The 16809-nt window shown below is 38.4% G+C and overlaps 1 protein-coding gene across 2 annotated transcripts in view; it reads left to right on the top strand.

The window, feature by feature from the left end:
* Positions 1–2142: 2142 nt before the first annotated feature.
* KCNU1 (potassium calcium-activated channel subfamily U member 1) overlaps positions 2143–16809 on the top strand; it is a 152212-nt gene continuing 137545 nt past the window's right edge. For both annotated transcript variants that reach the window (XM_045460866.1, XM_045460859.1), the window contains exons 1-2: positions 2143–2344; positions 5188–5307. In XM_045460866.1, coding sequence (XP_045316822.1) covers positions 2198–2344; positions 5188–5307 — 267 coding nt within the window. In that variant the 5' untranslated portion in view covers positions 2143–2197. The remainder of the gene's footprint in view (positions 2345–5187; positions 5308–16809) is intronic.

Below are 16809 nucleotides of genomic sequence, written 5' to 3'. Positions count from 1 at the left end.
AATGAAACAAGTATGATTCCTAAGCTTGTGGAGTTTACTCTTAGGAGGGAAGACAGAAAATAAACCAGGCGACAGGAAAATACTGTAATTATAAGAAGCGCTATGAGGGAAAGGGCCGTAAAGAATACTGACCGCCCTCCTTTCTGTAGGATGGTCAGGAGAGTGTGATGAGACATTTACATGGAGACCTGTAAAGAGCAGCTGCTGGAGACACGGGTGTGTATTTTACGCAGAGGGAGCAGTGTGTTGGAAAGACCTGGAGAAAGAAAAGGCTCTGCACATTCTTGCAGCCAAGATGAGGCCGTGTGGACAGAGCACTGCGCAGATGAGAAAGTGCGAGTGTAGGGTGCAGGGGGACCAACTATCCCAATCTACCTAGGACCAAGGGTGCTCTCAGGGTGTTAGAATCTCAATACCGAAGCTGGGATAGTCCCAGAGAAACCAGATGACCCAGACACCCCAAGTTCAAGATAAATTTGGACAGACTGACTTTGAAACCATCTTCACGTTTCTTGACTCCGCTGTGGAAACTAATATTACCATCACCATAACATAAAATTAGAGGGCCAAACTACCTGGATGTTTCATTGATACTGAATCTTTTTATTCTCACAGGACAATTTCTGGGAAAAGGGAAAAGATGTCTAGATAGCATCTTGGAAATATGCTGGTAATATTTTGGTAATACTGGTAATACTTTGACAACATTAAATAGAGAAAGTTAAGAAAATTTCATTGATGATGATAGCTTAACCACTACTTAAGATGAATCAGACTAAGTAAATGAGCTCTAACTTGGAAACTGTGACCTTATTTTCCAAATAGCTACAGGCGCCTGCACCCGTGTGTGCATGTGATATAAACACATACTTTTTCCTTCCTTCCTTCCTCTCCTTCTTCCCTTCCTTCCTTCCTCTTTTCTTTATAATTAGTGCCATTCAGAAAAGGAACTGAAATAGTTAATGGCTATCCTTGCTTGTTTTGTGTTTTATGCCTTTCAAAATACAATAATAGGACCTTGTTGAATCCCCATAGTAACTCCATCAAGTATGTTATTATGTTACTTTCAACATAAGACTGTGAAAAGTAAAGTGACTTGTTAGGCATCACACAGCAACTGAATTCAGGGCTCCCAACTCTTAGACCAGAGTCCTTCCTGATATTGCCCTAATGCTAGCTTCATGACTAGATGTTGTGAAAATTATAGCTCAGCCTAGAATAAGGAACTAGAACTGTGGCAGCAGTTCTAGGAAATGTTATAAATCTCTTCTGGAAATAGTCTTCCACACAGAGCAGAAGCGTGGCGAGCTCCAAAGGACAGTAACTTTCTCCTGGGTCTCATCACCTTGTGTCATGCCAACTTCACAATAACTGGAGGTGGGGGGGACTAGGCCCCCCATCAGGCTGACATTTTGCCTGTCACTTGTGTGCAATGAAAGGCATGACATTTCCTACACCTTTGAAAACATCATAAAAAATAAAGGAAATAGTTCTCATTCTGAACTTTACCTCTGCTGGACCAAAGTGTTTGCTGACAGGGCAGGGATAAAAGCAAGAAAGGGGAGGGTTCCCTAAAGAAGAGATAAGGGGAACATTCCTGGGCTCAAATATTTAACAACTGACCAATGCTTGTACTGGTAAAATCACCTTCCACAATACCTGCACTATTGTGCCTTTCTTATTGACGAGCTAAACACAAGTCTTGAAGTATTCTCTCATCTGTCTGTCCAAGATCACTGAGAATGTGGCATCTGCTCCAGTGAAGAATCAATTCACTGACACACAGATTGCTGGATGCCACTTTCACTCTAAGTTATTCTGAAGGTGTCTGCAACAAACCAAATATATAGCCCATTGACCATAGCCATGAAGGCTGTAATTTCCTCTAGGTCAGAGAGAAAGTCCGTAACAGAATCAGACCTAGAATTCTGGTCTTCTGAAGACCCATGTTGTGGACCCTGGTCTTCTCCTTCTGTTCATTCATTTGCATCCTCTGAGTCAGCACTGTGGTGGTTAGCTGACCCTTACTCCTGGGATTACTCATTGTTATTACCCCTGGCATTAGGACTCAGTAATACACTAAACTCTAACTTCTGGAATCATTACCATGTGATCGTGACATCACAGAAGCCCAACAGTTCCGTCTGCTGATTTTTCAAACCAAGCTGCAGAGTGGTAGTGGGGAAGACCTGAGAAAATGGCCTGCTCCATTGAGATCCAAGCAGCATTTATTCTCTCCTCCTTTATGACCTTCTTCGTTGGACTCCTCATCTTATTCATATTCAGGCTAATCTGGAGGACCATTAAAAAATGGCAAAACATCAAGGGAACAGGAATTATCTTGGTCAGTTTCCTTATTTGGGATCGCACTGTAAGAAGATCTAGACAGGTCTGGCAAGTGATTGTGTTTAGAAAACAATTTAAGCTTCACTCAGCTTTCATGAGCTAGCAGGGCCAGCTCTAATTTGGTGCTGATCCTCCACTGGGGTGGAAAACAGGACAGCAGGTCACCATTCCAAAACCTGCAGGTACAGAGCTACGCCTCTCCTCCCACCACTCAGAGAAGCAAATGCTTTGAATGGCTGATGATGAATGGTAGCTCTGGAAACAGAGGTCGCTATTCTGAAAAAACGTCCACAAACAGTATGTCTATGTCACTATTTTGAATTTCAAAATGATGGTTGTGCTTGGTACTATGTATGAGGGAGGCAAAAACGAACATCAAGTCAAGCTTACTTACACAAATCGTGCATTGTAGGATACAGATGCACTGACACAGGTAAACTGCCTTTCATAAACCATGTTAACCCAATACACTGAGTTCATACAGAAACCCATGCATACATGCACATGCCATACAGTCACAAATGCAGACACTTTTCACAAGCAAACAAGCTTTGCAAGGGTGGGTGGTGTTGAGCAACAGCTGGCAAATGATCATAATGAGAGTAATGGTATCGTACCCAGATAAGACTTTGCTTAAGAGCTTGAAATAAAACTCTCCAATGCTAGATAATGGCTGTTCTATTACCAGCGGTCAAAGGCAAAGGGCTTTATTAGGCCCTGTGTGATTTGTTTCCAATTTTTTCCCCAAACTTTGTTTTTCTGATATTGTAATTTCCATAATAGAACACATTTCACTTGTGCATTGTAATTGATACTGAAGAGTTGCTTAGAACATTTCTCTAAACGGCAGAGGCACCTCGGTGGCTCGGTCGTCCGACTGAGCATCCAACTTCAGCTCAGGTCATGATCTCACAGTTTGTGGGTTAGAGCCCTGCATTGGGCTCAGTGCTCACAGCTCACAGCCTGGAGTCTGCTTCAGATTCTGTGTCTCCCTCTCTCTCTCAAAAATAAATAAACATTAAAAAAATTTCTCTTCATTGTAAACGTTGACATAAAATAACATAATTTGTAATAACTTGGTAACTTTCTAAGGTCGTTGGCAATATCATAAAATGGAATTCAGGTTTCTTCATTTAAGATGTACCAATACTGAAGTCCAGACATTTTGTTGTTAAACAAGTTCCTTCTACTATTAATTATTTGTAAAGACTTTAAGCAGTGGCATAAAAAGTATGGAAAGAATTCTCAGGTGTACTTACTTCTTAACAAGACTGATAGAGTACACAAATGAGTAATGAGTGTGGTGAATCTGCCTTCCACCATTTTTCTTTTCTCCCAATGCACAAATGAATTGGTAGATTCGTTAAATCTCCTTAGGCTTCTGCTCCAGGAAATATATCTTCTTCCCCTATTATATTTATTTTTGTGTGGTTACAAAATATGAGAACCCATTTGTCCTAAATATTTGCTGTATATTTCACTTCTTTTGGATGTAATTCATGTCTACCCTTCAGTCCAGAGGTGTCTTTTAATTTCTAATAGGAAGCAAATACAACAAAATGTAAAGAAGTAGGGTCCAAAGCAGCCAAAATACTATACTTTTATGGTTTTGAATCCTGAGGAGAGAATTTGATACAAGTTGAGTGACTTCTCAGCAACTTGTTATATTTAATTGAGAGGTTTTCTCTAAGCCTTTGGGAAAATGGCCTAATGCAAAAAATGTCACAACTGTCAAAGTTATCTTAAAAGTTATTTGGAGTCATAGTTTTCTCCTTAAATGTGCATTTTTAAAAGGCTTACTACATTCATAAATATGATTTTATTATATCTTAGGGTCAATTTGTTTTCCCACAGAAGGCTCTAATTTCATAACGAAATTCAAAGGAGTGTTCCATATTAATGTTATATTGAATATTTTTTTGAAAAAAAAATCAATTCTCAGACAACATCTCAGGAATGCACATGAGTCATACGTATTAGAGGGCAAATCATTGATCAAGATATGGATTCTATCAAATAGTTATTTAATGAGACTTCTTTTCCTACCACTCAGAAATTATGAGTAGAAAAATTAAGCCATTTCAAAATCCTGGCTCCATATACAATGAGTTTTACCAAAAGTCAGAGGGTCAGCATGGTGTGATCAATCCTAGCTCACTTCTATCTTTCTGGTGGTAGCTTATCAACAGATAATGGGGACCAGTTCAGACTCCAGCCTCTCCTCATCCCCTGCTTATGTTTCCTTATCAATAGATAGTGGATTTAATCACACTTACTTTGTCTACCTCATAGGGTTACTATCAATTTTAAATATAATAATTAAGGCATTTTATAAACATGAGGAAGGATTATATCAGCAGGATGTGATACCAGATAAGGAACTAAAAGCAACATAAAATTGTTGAAACTTTCCTTCTTTCTCAAAACAAAAATTAGGTACTTAAGTAATCACTAAAAATCAATTTATGATCTTTTTGTCTTTGTCCACGTATCTTGATAGAAAAGGGTAAGACACGTCCCCACAGCATGAAGAAGCGTGCTACTCTCAATCCTGACCACTACGATAATGTCAGCTTGAAGGGTCTAGGACTGAGTGTATGTGAGGAAGGCATGGTGAGGACTTCAGAATTCATCATTAAAAAGCGGTGCAAAAGATGAATCAAATGCAAACCCAGTAAAATTCATTTCAGGAAATGCTGAACAAGCAACTTCAGCGTTCTCTGGGTTGGACAAGGTGGAACGATTTCCAGCTTATACCACAGCAGGAGGCTCCAACATACATAAAACAGATTACTTTCTCTGAGATTCAGCTCACTCTCAATTCTTTCCTCTTGTGTGTAGGAACTACTCTTGACAAAAAGCACCGGTAATAAACATTTTAAAAGTCTCCACTTCCGTGGAATATTTCGGAATCATATAGAAATGTTGCTTTCAGCACAGACCTTTGTGGGGCAAGTGTTGGTAAGTACATTTTCATGGTTAGCTTGCTAATGTACTTTAGCCATGAATGTAATTGTCAGTATATATAATTCTATCGCCCAGGTAAGCATCTGGTGTTACCTGGTGGCTTTATCTAAAATATCACTGCCTCCCCACAGCCATCTCCCTTTGTCTACCTTCTCTTCCATTAGTCTTTTAATCTGAATATAATTACTTGGCATTGTATTTCCTATTGATTATCAGGGGATATGCTAGAAGAGAAGCTTTATTAGCACAAAGGTTGCGTTCAGTTTGTTGCCTCGAATGTAGACGGATGTCTGGCATAAATATGATGTTTGGTGGGTCATCTGGCCTGAAATGTGTAACCCCTCCTTTGATTCTAATAGCTTTTTTTCTTCCTTATACAAACTAGTCTTTTTGCCTCATTATGATGGTATTTAGTGTTTTACTACCTGTCTTAATCTAGGTAATTCATACATGTTAAAACTTAATTCAGACATAATCTCATAGGGGAAATCTTACTTTATCTCCATAATAGGCTAAGAGTCCATCTCTAAGCTTGTATATATTCATTGCACACTGCTATTAAAATTACCTGTGCATATGCCTGTCTCTTCTAGTGTACTGTGAGCTCCTTGAGAGAACAGACTATGCCATGGAAATGCTTATATTCCATTGTCTGGAAACAGAAGACGCCCTATAAATGAATGAATTGATCTGAAATATTAGAAAATAGAACCTATAGTGTGAGGGTATGCTGCCATCAGATGGTGGTATGGTGGAGTAGATGTGAGCTAGAGATTATCCTCTGTTTGTTTTTTTTTTTTTTTGTAATTGGTGAAAACAGTGCTCTTTTCTGGTTAATGTTAATTCAGATAGAATTATTTTTAAAATTTATTAGGAAGTACATAATTTCTTCTGATAAAATCTACAGGGAATGTGGAATCATCTGAACATTCCTTTTTCTTTCTTCTAGTTTTGCTCCCTTTTCTGAAAGGCCTATCAGTATGACCTGTTAGAGAAGGATTCTTTCTGATTATATCAGTGATTTCTTAGCTAGGATCTCTTCAAATGCTCAGATCATGTGTGACATACGAGGATAATATTGGGAATAACATATTAAAGGTCTCTGGGGTGAGGGAGAAGAGAACCTATACCATCCACTATATACACATTGCATATGGGGAATGGGTGAGTAAGGAATGATCGATCATTGATTACATACCAATAAAAATTACTTCTTAAAATAATGGAAAAATTTTTTTTTCAATTTGTTATAGCTGATGATTAAGTAGTTGGAACAACAGGAGTAAAGGTTAGAGAAAGGTTAGATTAGAATAAACACTCTAGGCATTCATTATCGAAAGGCATAATCGAGACCCTCAGTAGGGGTGCCAAACAAGTATTCTATGAAAGGCTGAGAAGAGAACAAAAGAGCCTGTAGATTTCCTTTCCATCCTTCCATTCTTCCTTTCTTTGTAATTCTCTTACTTACTTCTTTCAATAGATATTGTTTGCCAACTACACACAAGGCTGACATTCTAGATATGGTGAAAACGCAGACAAGAGTTTTGCACTCCCGGGACTTAAATTCTAGTGGGGAATAGAGATGACAAATATGTGCATAAACAAATAAGATAAAATTAATATGGTGATCAATGGTATTGGGATTGTGACTGATGTGTTTGAGAGTCTTGGTGGAAATGGAGTTATTAGATCGTATCAGATACAGTGATCAGAGAAGAAATCTCTGAAAAGGTTTTGAGAAATTCTCTGAGACATGAAGAATCAAAATACAAAGCAATTAAAGGGTGGAAGAAACAAGGTTATCGACAGAGAGAACGGTTTATGGAAATAAAAAGTTCAGCTTACTGCAAATACCACAGTGGGACATGCATGCTAGAGGTCATGGAGGGCAGAGGAGAATGAGGTCAGAGAGGAGACAGGAGAACCAAGCAATGCTTTGTACTTCATAGTAAGGAACTAGGCTATTCAAATGGAATGATTTTACTCTAATGCAAAGGGAAGTCATTGAGGGTTTTTTGAGCATGTGGTTGACATGGTCTAATTATGTTTTAAAAATTCAAGAGGCACTAAAGTTTAAAAATAAAAGAATTATCAAAGGTATACCAGGCAAGTGACAATAGAAATCGGGAGTACATTTTAATATAAGTTTGAATTCAAAGCAAGAAAACAATAAATGAAGCCAAGTAACCTGTCTTAGTCTCCTATGATCACTAAGAGAAAGTACCACACGCTCAGTGGCTTAAACATCAGAAATTTTTGTCTCGAAATTCTGGTGGTGAGAAGTCTCAGGTCAAGGGTTGTCTGCATCTGAGGTTGTAAGAGAGAAGTGGCTCTATGCCTCACTCCTCACTCTGCTGGTTGGTTAGCAATCCTTGGTGTTCCTTGGCTCATACATGTACCCACACCCCTGACCTTGTTTTCACATGGCATTCACATAATGTTTCCTCTATTCATGGCTGTGTCTAAATTTCCCTTTTCTAAGGACACCAGTCACATTGATTGAGACTCCATCCTCATAACCTTATCTTATCTTGAATACATCTGCAAAGACCCCATTTCCAAACAAGGTCACTTTAGGTGGGTCTGAGGGTTAGGACTTCAACATATCCTTTGTGGGGGGTGGAGGGGGGGGACACAATTCAACACACAACCTTCATAATGATAAATTAACAACCCTCAACTGAGACAGAACATCATGAATATCACCACACCAAAAATATGACTTTAAGATAATAAATAAATAAAAATTACAAGAAATAAAAAAGAAATATTAAAAACACATTGGTAGTAGGAGCTTTTAGTTCACCTTCCTCATATCAGGACTTCATAAATAGAAAAGAAATAATGTTAAGAAACAAAATTCAACCAAGTAAACTTGAAGATGTAGTTGATTTTATTAACCAATTCATGAATTGAGCAGCATCCCATGTAACAAGCAGAGGGATGCTCCGAGGAGTTGCACAAAATGGAAGGTCTTCATAGGAAGGAGAGTGGGACAAGGAAGTTATTAGTAAAAGAAAAGAAAAATTGTTTCAGGCAAGACCACCTTCCCTTAGGGGTTAGAGCAGGGGGTCTTACCATGCAGATTACCTCACTAGTGCTGGTCAGGAAATTCCAGACTGGTTTAATATTCCATCCCTGGAATGGCTAAAACTGCTATTGGGTTAGGTATTAAGTCTTTACGGGTCTTAACATAAGTGACTCCATTTTGCACCTGTTTGTTTTTAACAATAATAAGCATAAAGAAGACCAAAGTAACTTAATTAATAACAGAAAGCTGATTGAAATGATGAAACTCCATATGCTGAAAACAGAAATTAAACTTACAAGTGTCTATGAACTATTTATAAATATTCAGCATATTATCAGGCCACAAAAAAAAAGCCAGAATTTTGAAACTTACAAAGTACAGACAGCCAACATTAACTGAATACAGCACAATAAATAAATAAGAAAATAATAACCCAGAAAAAAAGAAAGAAAAATGAAGATCTTACAGCTAACAATTGTTACATTTCCTTCTCTCAAAAGACGCTTAACTCTGAAAAATCAAAATAACACTTGTGGTATATTTAGATCATAAAAATAATGAAAACACCACATACCCCTTGCACCTAGAGTATAAGATGGGAGTAGTTCTGAGTTAAATGCCTAACAATAAAAACTTGATAAATAAAAATAATTAAAATCAATGAATCATCAATCTCAACAAGTTAGAGAAAGAAAACATATTAAATCTACACAGAATAAATCTAAAAAGAGTCAGAAATTAACGAGTTATAAAACAGCTGATTATTTGAAGCAAACAATAAAAACGAGAAATCAATAGCTAGCCTCACCAAGGAAAAAAGGGGGGGGGGGGGAAGCACAAATATATAAGAAATAAGACATTAAGTGAGAAATAAGTACATTGATAAGAAGGAAACTGAACGCTATGTAGGCAATTAAATTTGAAAACTGGATGATTCCTTAGGACAATATAAATTATCAAAACTTATCACAAAAGAAAGAAACGTAAACATCAAATATCTGGAAGAAACACAGATGCTGTCAAAGACCTGCATCACCATCACCACCACCACCACCCTTCTTCCCTCCATCTATGGGAGACCTAGATGATTTTAAGGTCTAGTCAACCAGATCTTCAAGGATGGATATCCCTAATGCAAATTAAGCAGTTCCAGGACACAGAAAAGAAAGAAAGAAAACATTCAATTTTCTTTTTCAATGAAGGCACAGTGTCTGTATCAAAACCCCTAAAGATAACAAGTAGAAAAAAAAATCTACAGATTAATGTCCTTGATATTTAGAGGGAGGATACTTGGCCAACCACCCAGTGGAAGAACAAGAGGAAGGAGGAGGAAAAAGAGCAGAAGGTGAAAAAAAAAAAAAAAAAAAAAAGAGGAAAAGAAAAAGAAGAAAAATGAGGAGAAAAATTCCAATAGTCAAAAGGAGAAAATATAGTATCTTCAAAACAGGACACCTTCTAGAAGTCCCTCTCTGTAGATTAAAACATGGCAAAGTATTGATCAGCACTGTAGCATCAACGGGCTTGTTGTTTTAGTCATCACAAAGTTTTTATGTTTTTACAACTATCTTTTCTTCTGCATTGTTTTTTTTTTTTAATTTTTTAATGTTTATTCATTTTTGAGAGAGAGACAAAGCGTGAGCTGAGAGGGGCAGAGAGAGAGGGAGACACAAAATCCGAAGCAGGCTCCGGGTTCTGAGCTGTCAGCACAGAGCCTGACGCAGGGCTCGAACTCACAGACTGTGAAATCATGACCTGAGCCGAGTCAGACGCCCAGCCCAATGAGCCACCCAGGCATCCCTCTGTTAAGTTTTAAATATAGTCCTATCCCTAAACAAGCTGTTCCTTTTTGAGTGGAAGTGGGCAGAGGGGTTGTGGCTAATTGTGTAATTGCTTCTTTGTTGCTTAGATGGCTAGAACAGTTTAGAACTAAAAATGTGGCGTATCTTTTATAAGTGTGTCTATTTTTGACATCATTCTAGGCACCATTTATGTGCACATTCTGTTATCCTGTTTTCCCTTGCTTCTATTTTTTCAGGCAATCTAGCACTTTATGTTTCTTTGTATTGTCTTAACTCCTTCCCAAAAATGTGTAATCTTTTCTGTGAACATGTAATCCCTTCTGTAAATGTGTAAATAAGCCCTTAACTAGATCAATAGTTGTCAATCTTAGTATACAGATGAGCAAAGTATATAAATGAGCAAAGAAAGCATCACCGTTTGTTTGGAAATGAGAAAAAAATATTTAAAAAATGATGCTGGAAAAACTGACTAAAAACTTATTTCCCTGGGTTTGCTCATTTTCATAATGCAGTAATAGTTCTAGGGGAAAAGAAACATAAAAATACTAGATCTGTTTCTTCAAACATTGTATCCATCGTTTATGTTACAAAAATAAAGTTTAAAAATCTTTCCCACCACCTTGAGATGAGTTGTATCTTTATGTTTTATTTTGCATTTCATTATTTCATATTTTATATTTAATATACCGTCAAGCATCAGGCACCTATTTTGTATGAGACTATAGTTTAGAGATCTTTATCATATGAATAGAGAAAAGACTGACAGGAAGTACCACACAATATTCACACTGATTATTTGTGCATGGTTACATTGTTTGCCTTTTTATGCACATGGCACATTATTCAAAAAACACCAAAGGGTGCAGAAGTGAAAACTTAATTTCTTCCTTACCCCTATCTCTGTCAACTGCTACGAGCTTCTTCCTTCAAACTTGAAGATTCTCAGTAACATTGTCAGATATATTTTCTTTGGGTGTTTCAGTGACTTAAAACAACTTTTCTCCTCCATAAGTTGTATCTCTAAAATTTAAATTTTGAAATAAAAGAAGCTGTTATTCTTGTGGCAGTCCTTTGTGAAGACTAGTAAAATGAATAGCAGCCAGCGAAGGCAAAATGAGATGTGAATTCAGGTTAGTGTGTTGATCTCTTGTGTCTTTAAATTGGAATACAGCCTGAGCAAGTGGGATAGGAGTTTCCAAAAGACTTCGAAAGGGCCAGCTTTGTTCTAGATCAATTCTCCCAATTCTCTTCTTTGGGTGCTAGTTCCTAAAATGGATTTACCTTAGGACTTCTCACACCAGTTCTCCTCTCCATCACTCTTTTAAAATCCATTTTGCAAAACAGAGGTATTACCATTACCTCTTTTTGATAAATGAAGAATCTGATGCATAGAGAAATAAAAGGTAAAAATTATAAAATGGAATGAGAAATACTATCTATGGGTAATTTCAATGAATAATTGTGTTAATATATGAGAATGGACTAACATATAATAATTACAAGACTCACTAGTTAATAATATACACATATGCCTAGCATATAATACATATATAGGTGGAACTATTATTAATATTTTTATAAACAATACTCAGCACTTGTCTCTATAAACAAAAAAATGATTAAAATTGAGGTTGAACCCTTTCTCATTTTAGCAACAAGTAATATCTTTAATTAATTGAAAAAAATCTACCTCATTTGGATAAACTTTCCATGCAGTATTTACCATAATTTGTAGTATAGTTACATTGCTTTCATCAGGTGTGTCTAAACAATATGATAATTCAATGTGGAAGACAGTAAAAAACACATTTAGAGAAAGGTGTCAGAAAATTTAGATGTCCTTTTAGTTTCTTGCACCTATCTTGAGATTACAAACCTGTTCTAGGTGTTAAGCAGTAATTACCGAATCAACATGATAATATACATTATAAAGCATGATCATGTTATGCTAAGCAGTAAATACTGAATCAATATGATATACATTATAAAGGTGTTAAGCAGTAATTACTGAATCAATATGATAATATACATCATAAAGCATGATAATCCTAAACCCAGGTTTTTGCCAGTTGTCCTGGTGTACCTGTTTATAGGATCGCTTTCATTCTTAAAAGTTTACATACTTGGTATGATAAATAATACAGTCTCTTTAGTTTCAAATGAAAAGTTTTGTTTTTTTTGAAGCCAGAGGTCATTTTCCAAGGAAAAGGAGCCAGTAGAAGGAATGAAAGTTTGAAGGTGTCCTTGATTGCTGTAAGGACCAAAGTCCACTTCTGGTTAGAAAGAACACTTTTCTTTTCTCTCTATCCCTAATCCACACCATTCCTCTCCCATGATGGGCCATGTTCCTCTCCTTTGGTTTTATTTAGCCTTGCTGGTGACTTTTATAGTTCATACACATTTGCATATATAATTAATATCTTTTTTATCCTTCTTAATTTCTTTTTTTTTTTTAATTTTTTTTCAACGTTTATTTATTTTTGGGACAGAGAGAGACAGAGCATGAACGGGGGAGGGGCAGAGAGAGAGGGAGACACAGAATCGGAAACAGGCTCCAGGCTATGAGCCATCCGCCCAGAGCCTGACGCGGGGCTCGAACTCCCGGACCGCGAGATCGTGACCTGGCTGAAGTCAGACGCTTAACCGACTGCGCCACGCCACCCAGGCGCCCTTATCCTTCTTAATTTCAATATCCCATTTTCCCCATTTGTTTAATTTCATTTCCCACCCCCCCCCCCCAGTCAGTTTTAATAAATGAGGATACTACCTAACAGGGTACCCTACCTGTTCAGGGTGAGAATTTTTTAATAAACCTTTTCTGCTCCCAAATCTGCGTCTTTTCCTATCATCCAAAAGTCCACCTGAAGCTCAGGGAAGAGTTGACTGGATGGACTCTGAGTTTATTGGGAGAAATCCCCTCAACGACATGTTTCTCCTTTGCGAGACTTGAGTCAGGGAGAGCAAGTTCAAGCCCCAAAAGAAGGCTTAAGGAGCAATCAACACGCTGCTGCGCCTTGTGAAGCTTGCCCTTAAAAGGCACATCCTCTCCACGTGGCAGAGGGCCCTGGGCTCCTCCTGGGGCCTCTACCCGCCCTCTACCAGCAGCGGTTTCGGGCCAGGGTGTGCCGCTGGCCTCCACCATCCCAGGTTGCTCATGCTTCCTTCTAATCACCTGCCTTGGTTGTGGAGAGCCGCCAGCAGCTGGCGCGACAGCTTCTCGGGCCCCCTCCCTCCGCTGAAGCGGCTTCTCCCAGCACGCCAGAACAGGAAGACGGGCCGCACTTGGGTCAGCTGCCCGCGCAGGGACCAGGTAGAAAAGGCCACCCTTGAGGATGGGGACCGCCCCCACAGCCTTGGGGATTTCCAGGATCTGGTGGAAGGCGGCCTAGGAGTTATGTTCAATGGTCAGCTGTCCCTCTGCAGAAGCAGCACGGCACAGCTCAATCTTCTCTCTTTGCACAGCTCCATCGTTAGGGGTCTGGCCACAGGACTTGTTTCCTCGTGTTCGTCAGTTTACTGGTCACTGGATCTCCCAGCACAGAGTTTATTTTCGGTGTTGGGCCACTTTGATGAGCTGAGTCTTCCTGCGCTGGTCTCATACCTCCTCCTCAGTCAGCTTTGCCTAAGGTTTGCGATAATATTCCCCGTCCATCAGGGAAGCCCGGTATTTGAAACCACTACGTCTGCGCGCACCTCCCGGGGCCCAGCCTGGAAGCTGCAGGACGGCACTGCGCATGCCGGGCCCGGGATCCCACCGCGCTTGCGCAGCCTGCCACGCGGCACGCACGCGCTCTGGGCCGGCCCAGTCTCTCCGGTTTCTTGGGTGGTATTTGCTTTACAAAAAATTTTCCTATGAGTTCTTTCTTAGCCATGTCTCATAGATTTTAGCAAGTAGTATTATGATTTTTATGAATGCCTAATTTGTCGTAAGTTGTTTGAAATTTTAATTTTGATTTCTTGTTTGAGTCATCATCCATTTAGAGGAATGCTGTATGTATAAGCTTTTATTTCCTTGGGATAGAGTGGCTATCTTTTCCACTTTGGTAAAATTTATGGTCCAAGAATACTACTGCCTTTATGATTTCTGGCTTATGAAATTTATGGGGAAATGCACTGTCGCCTAGTGCATGTTCAATTTTTATTACTACTTAATGGACTTTTGAAAGAATATGTATTATGTTTGACATAGAAGCACTATTAATTGTGTTATATGTGTTTTCCATACCCCTTAATTATTTGCTGACTGAAAGGGACATGCCAAACATTTTTATTTATGATTTTGTAGTTTTATTGAATATCTTGTAGTTCTATTGAATATATTCATCTTGCATTTCTAACCCATTTTAAATTATATATTTTATATAATATCAATTCGTGCATGAAATTATCTTTTAAGTCTTTGCTTGATTGTGCCTTTTATCTATATGAAATATTCATGGTTCTCACATTTAGTGTTTTGGGTTTTGTTTTGTTTTGTTTTTGGCTTGAATATTTTTGAATACTTTGCCTCCATTTTATTCATACTTGATTGGGATGTCTTTGCCCAGCTATCTGTCAGTCTTTTTCTCTAATTTCCTGTTAACTGTGTCTCTGTAAATAACATGGAGCTGGATTTTTGTTCTCTTATTGATTTAAGAATCCATTTATTTGTTGATTTATCAGAGGAATTTAATTATTCTCCTTTATGGTAATTTGTTTTATTGGTCTTCATAATACTTAGAGATTGAATTTGCTACATAATAGAATATCTAAATATCAGTGGATTAAAAAAAACAAATGGTAGATAAGTTAGCAAAGAAAAGGAAAATGGGTGTTAGGCAGGTAAGAGCTCTGTCCCAGCCTTGGTTTCTTATCTTACTAGAGAGGCCAGAGATACCTCGTGACTAAATTTTGAGAGACCTGGACTCAGACACGGGCTCCTCCACTTCCTATTGTGTAATCCTGGGCAAATTAATTTTTCTAAATTAGATTTCAGTCATACAATATGAATAACCTCCTTTAAAGTATTGTAGGGGGACGTATATGATAATAAATATAAACCATTCAGGGTATACTAAACATTGACCATTGGCTGACATTTTTGTTTATTACATATTTTGTATAATTCCTTTTTTAATAGATATCACGGACACACTGGGTTAAACCAAGTTCAGAACAAACTTCCCATTCTATATTTCCTCTGTGTATCTCCACATGTTTTTTATTTATATGAAATTTATTGTCAGATTGATTTTCATACAACACCCAGTGCTCATCCCAACAGGTGCCTTCCGCAATACCCATCACCCACTTTACCCTCCCTCCCACCCTCCATCAACCCTCAGTTTATTCTCAGTTTTTAAGAGTCTCTTATGGTTTGCCTCCTTCCCTCTCTGTAACTTTTTTTTCCCCCTTCCCCTCCCCCATGGTCTTCTGTTAAGTTTCTCAGGATCCACATAAGAGTGAAAACATGGTATCTGTCTTTCTCTGTATGGCTTATTTCACTTAGCATAACACTCTCCAGTTCCATCCATGTTGCTACAAAAGGCCATATTTCATTCTTTCTCATTGCCAAGTAGTATTCCATTGTGTTTATAAACCACAACTTCTTTATCCATTCATCAGTTGATGGACATTTAGGCTCTTTCCATAATTTGTCTCAACATGTTTTATGTCTGTATCCTCCATGTGCAGGAGATCTTTGTTTTTTTCCACCATACCACCTGTCCTTCCTTCCAGAAATTGTGAATGAATCGGAACATTCAGTTCCAGATTGCCGTTGTGGCTTTTTGTTTGCTTGTTTTTAGCACTATACGTCTGGTAAGATTTTTTTTTTTTATTATTTTTTTTTTTTTTTTTTTTGGGACAGAGAGAGACAGAGCATGAACGGGGGAGGGGAAGAGAGAGAGGGAGACACAGAATCGGAAACAGGCTCCAGGCTCTGAGCCATCAGCCCAGAGCCTGACGCGGGGCTCGAACTCACGGACCGCGAGATCGTGACCTGGCTGAAGTCGGACGCTTAACCGACTGCGCCACCCAGGCGCCCCAGATTTTTTTTTTTAATATTTGCTTTAGAGCTAAAAATTAACTTTACCAGTTTCATTAGGTACTTTTTTTTTTAATGTCACGTTTTATCTTTCTGAATGTTTTATTTTCCTTGAGTGTTTCCCATTTTCATTTGCAAGGGAAAGTGTGGGTGGTATACTTTCATACCTTGAATGTCACACAAAAATAGTTTTTTCCTTGCTCTCACGAGTGAACACCAGTTTTCTTGGGTGTAGGATTTTTGGCTTTCAGTCCTTTTTCCTAAAATTTCTATAAATGCTATTCCAATATCTTCTAGCACTTAAGGCTACCTGCTAGATACAAAGCTCAGGTCTCTCAGCTCCAAATCTACCCTGTGCCCTCTGCTTTGTGATGTGAGGCCAGGCCTCAGTTATTACGTGTCCTTTGTCAGCTTGCTTGTGCTCATAGTTGAGCTCTGCCAACAAGGGTGTGAGAGGAGACAGAAAGCCTAGGGATGGATGTTTTGCATCTGTTTTTTTCTCAGCCTCACTCAGGCAATAGCTTTTCACTCTGGTAGCAGTCCGTGGTTCTGGTTTCCAGTTTTTCCAACACTGCCAAAAGCAGGCTCACATCATCTCCTCCTCAGAGGTGCCACCACCAGCCAGGCCAGCTAGGACCCCT

Source organism: Leopardus geoffroyi, chromosome B1 (genome assembly GCF_018350155.1).
Source record: "Leopardus geoffroyi isolate Oge1 chromosome B1, O.geoffroyi_Oge1_pat1.0, whole genome shotgun sequence".
Lineage (NCBI taxonomy): Eukaryota > Metazoa > Chordata > Mammalia > Carnivora > Felidae > Leopardus > Leopardus geoffroyi.
This window is presented reverse-complemented; position numbering and strand designations above follow the sequence as displayed.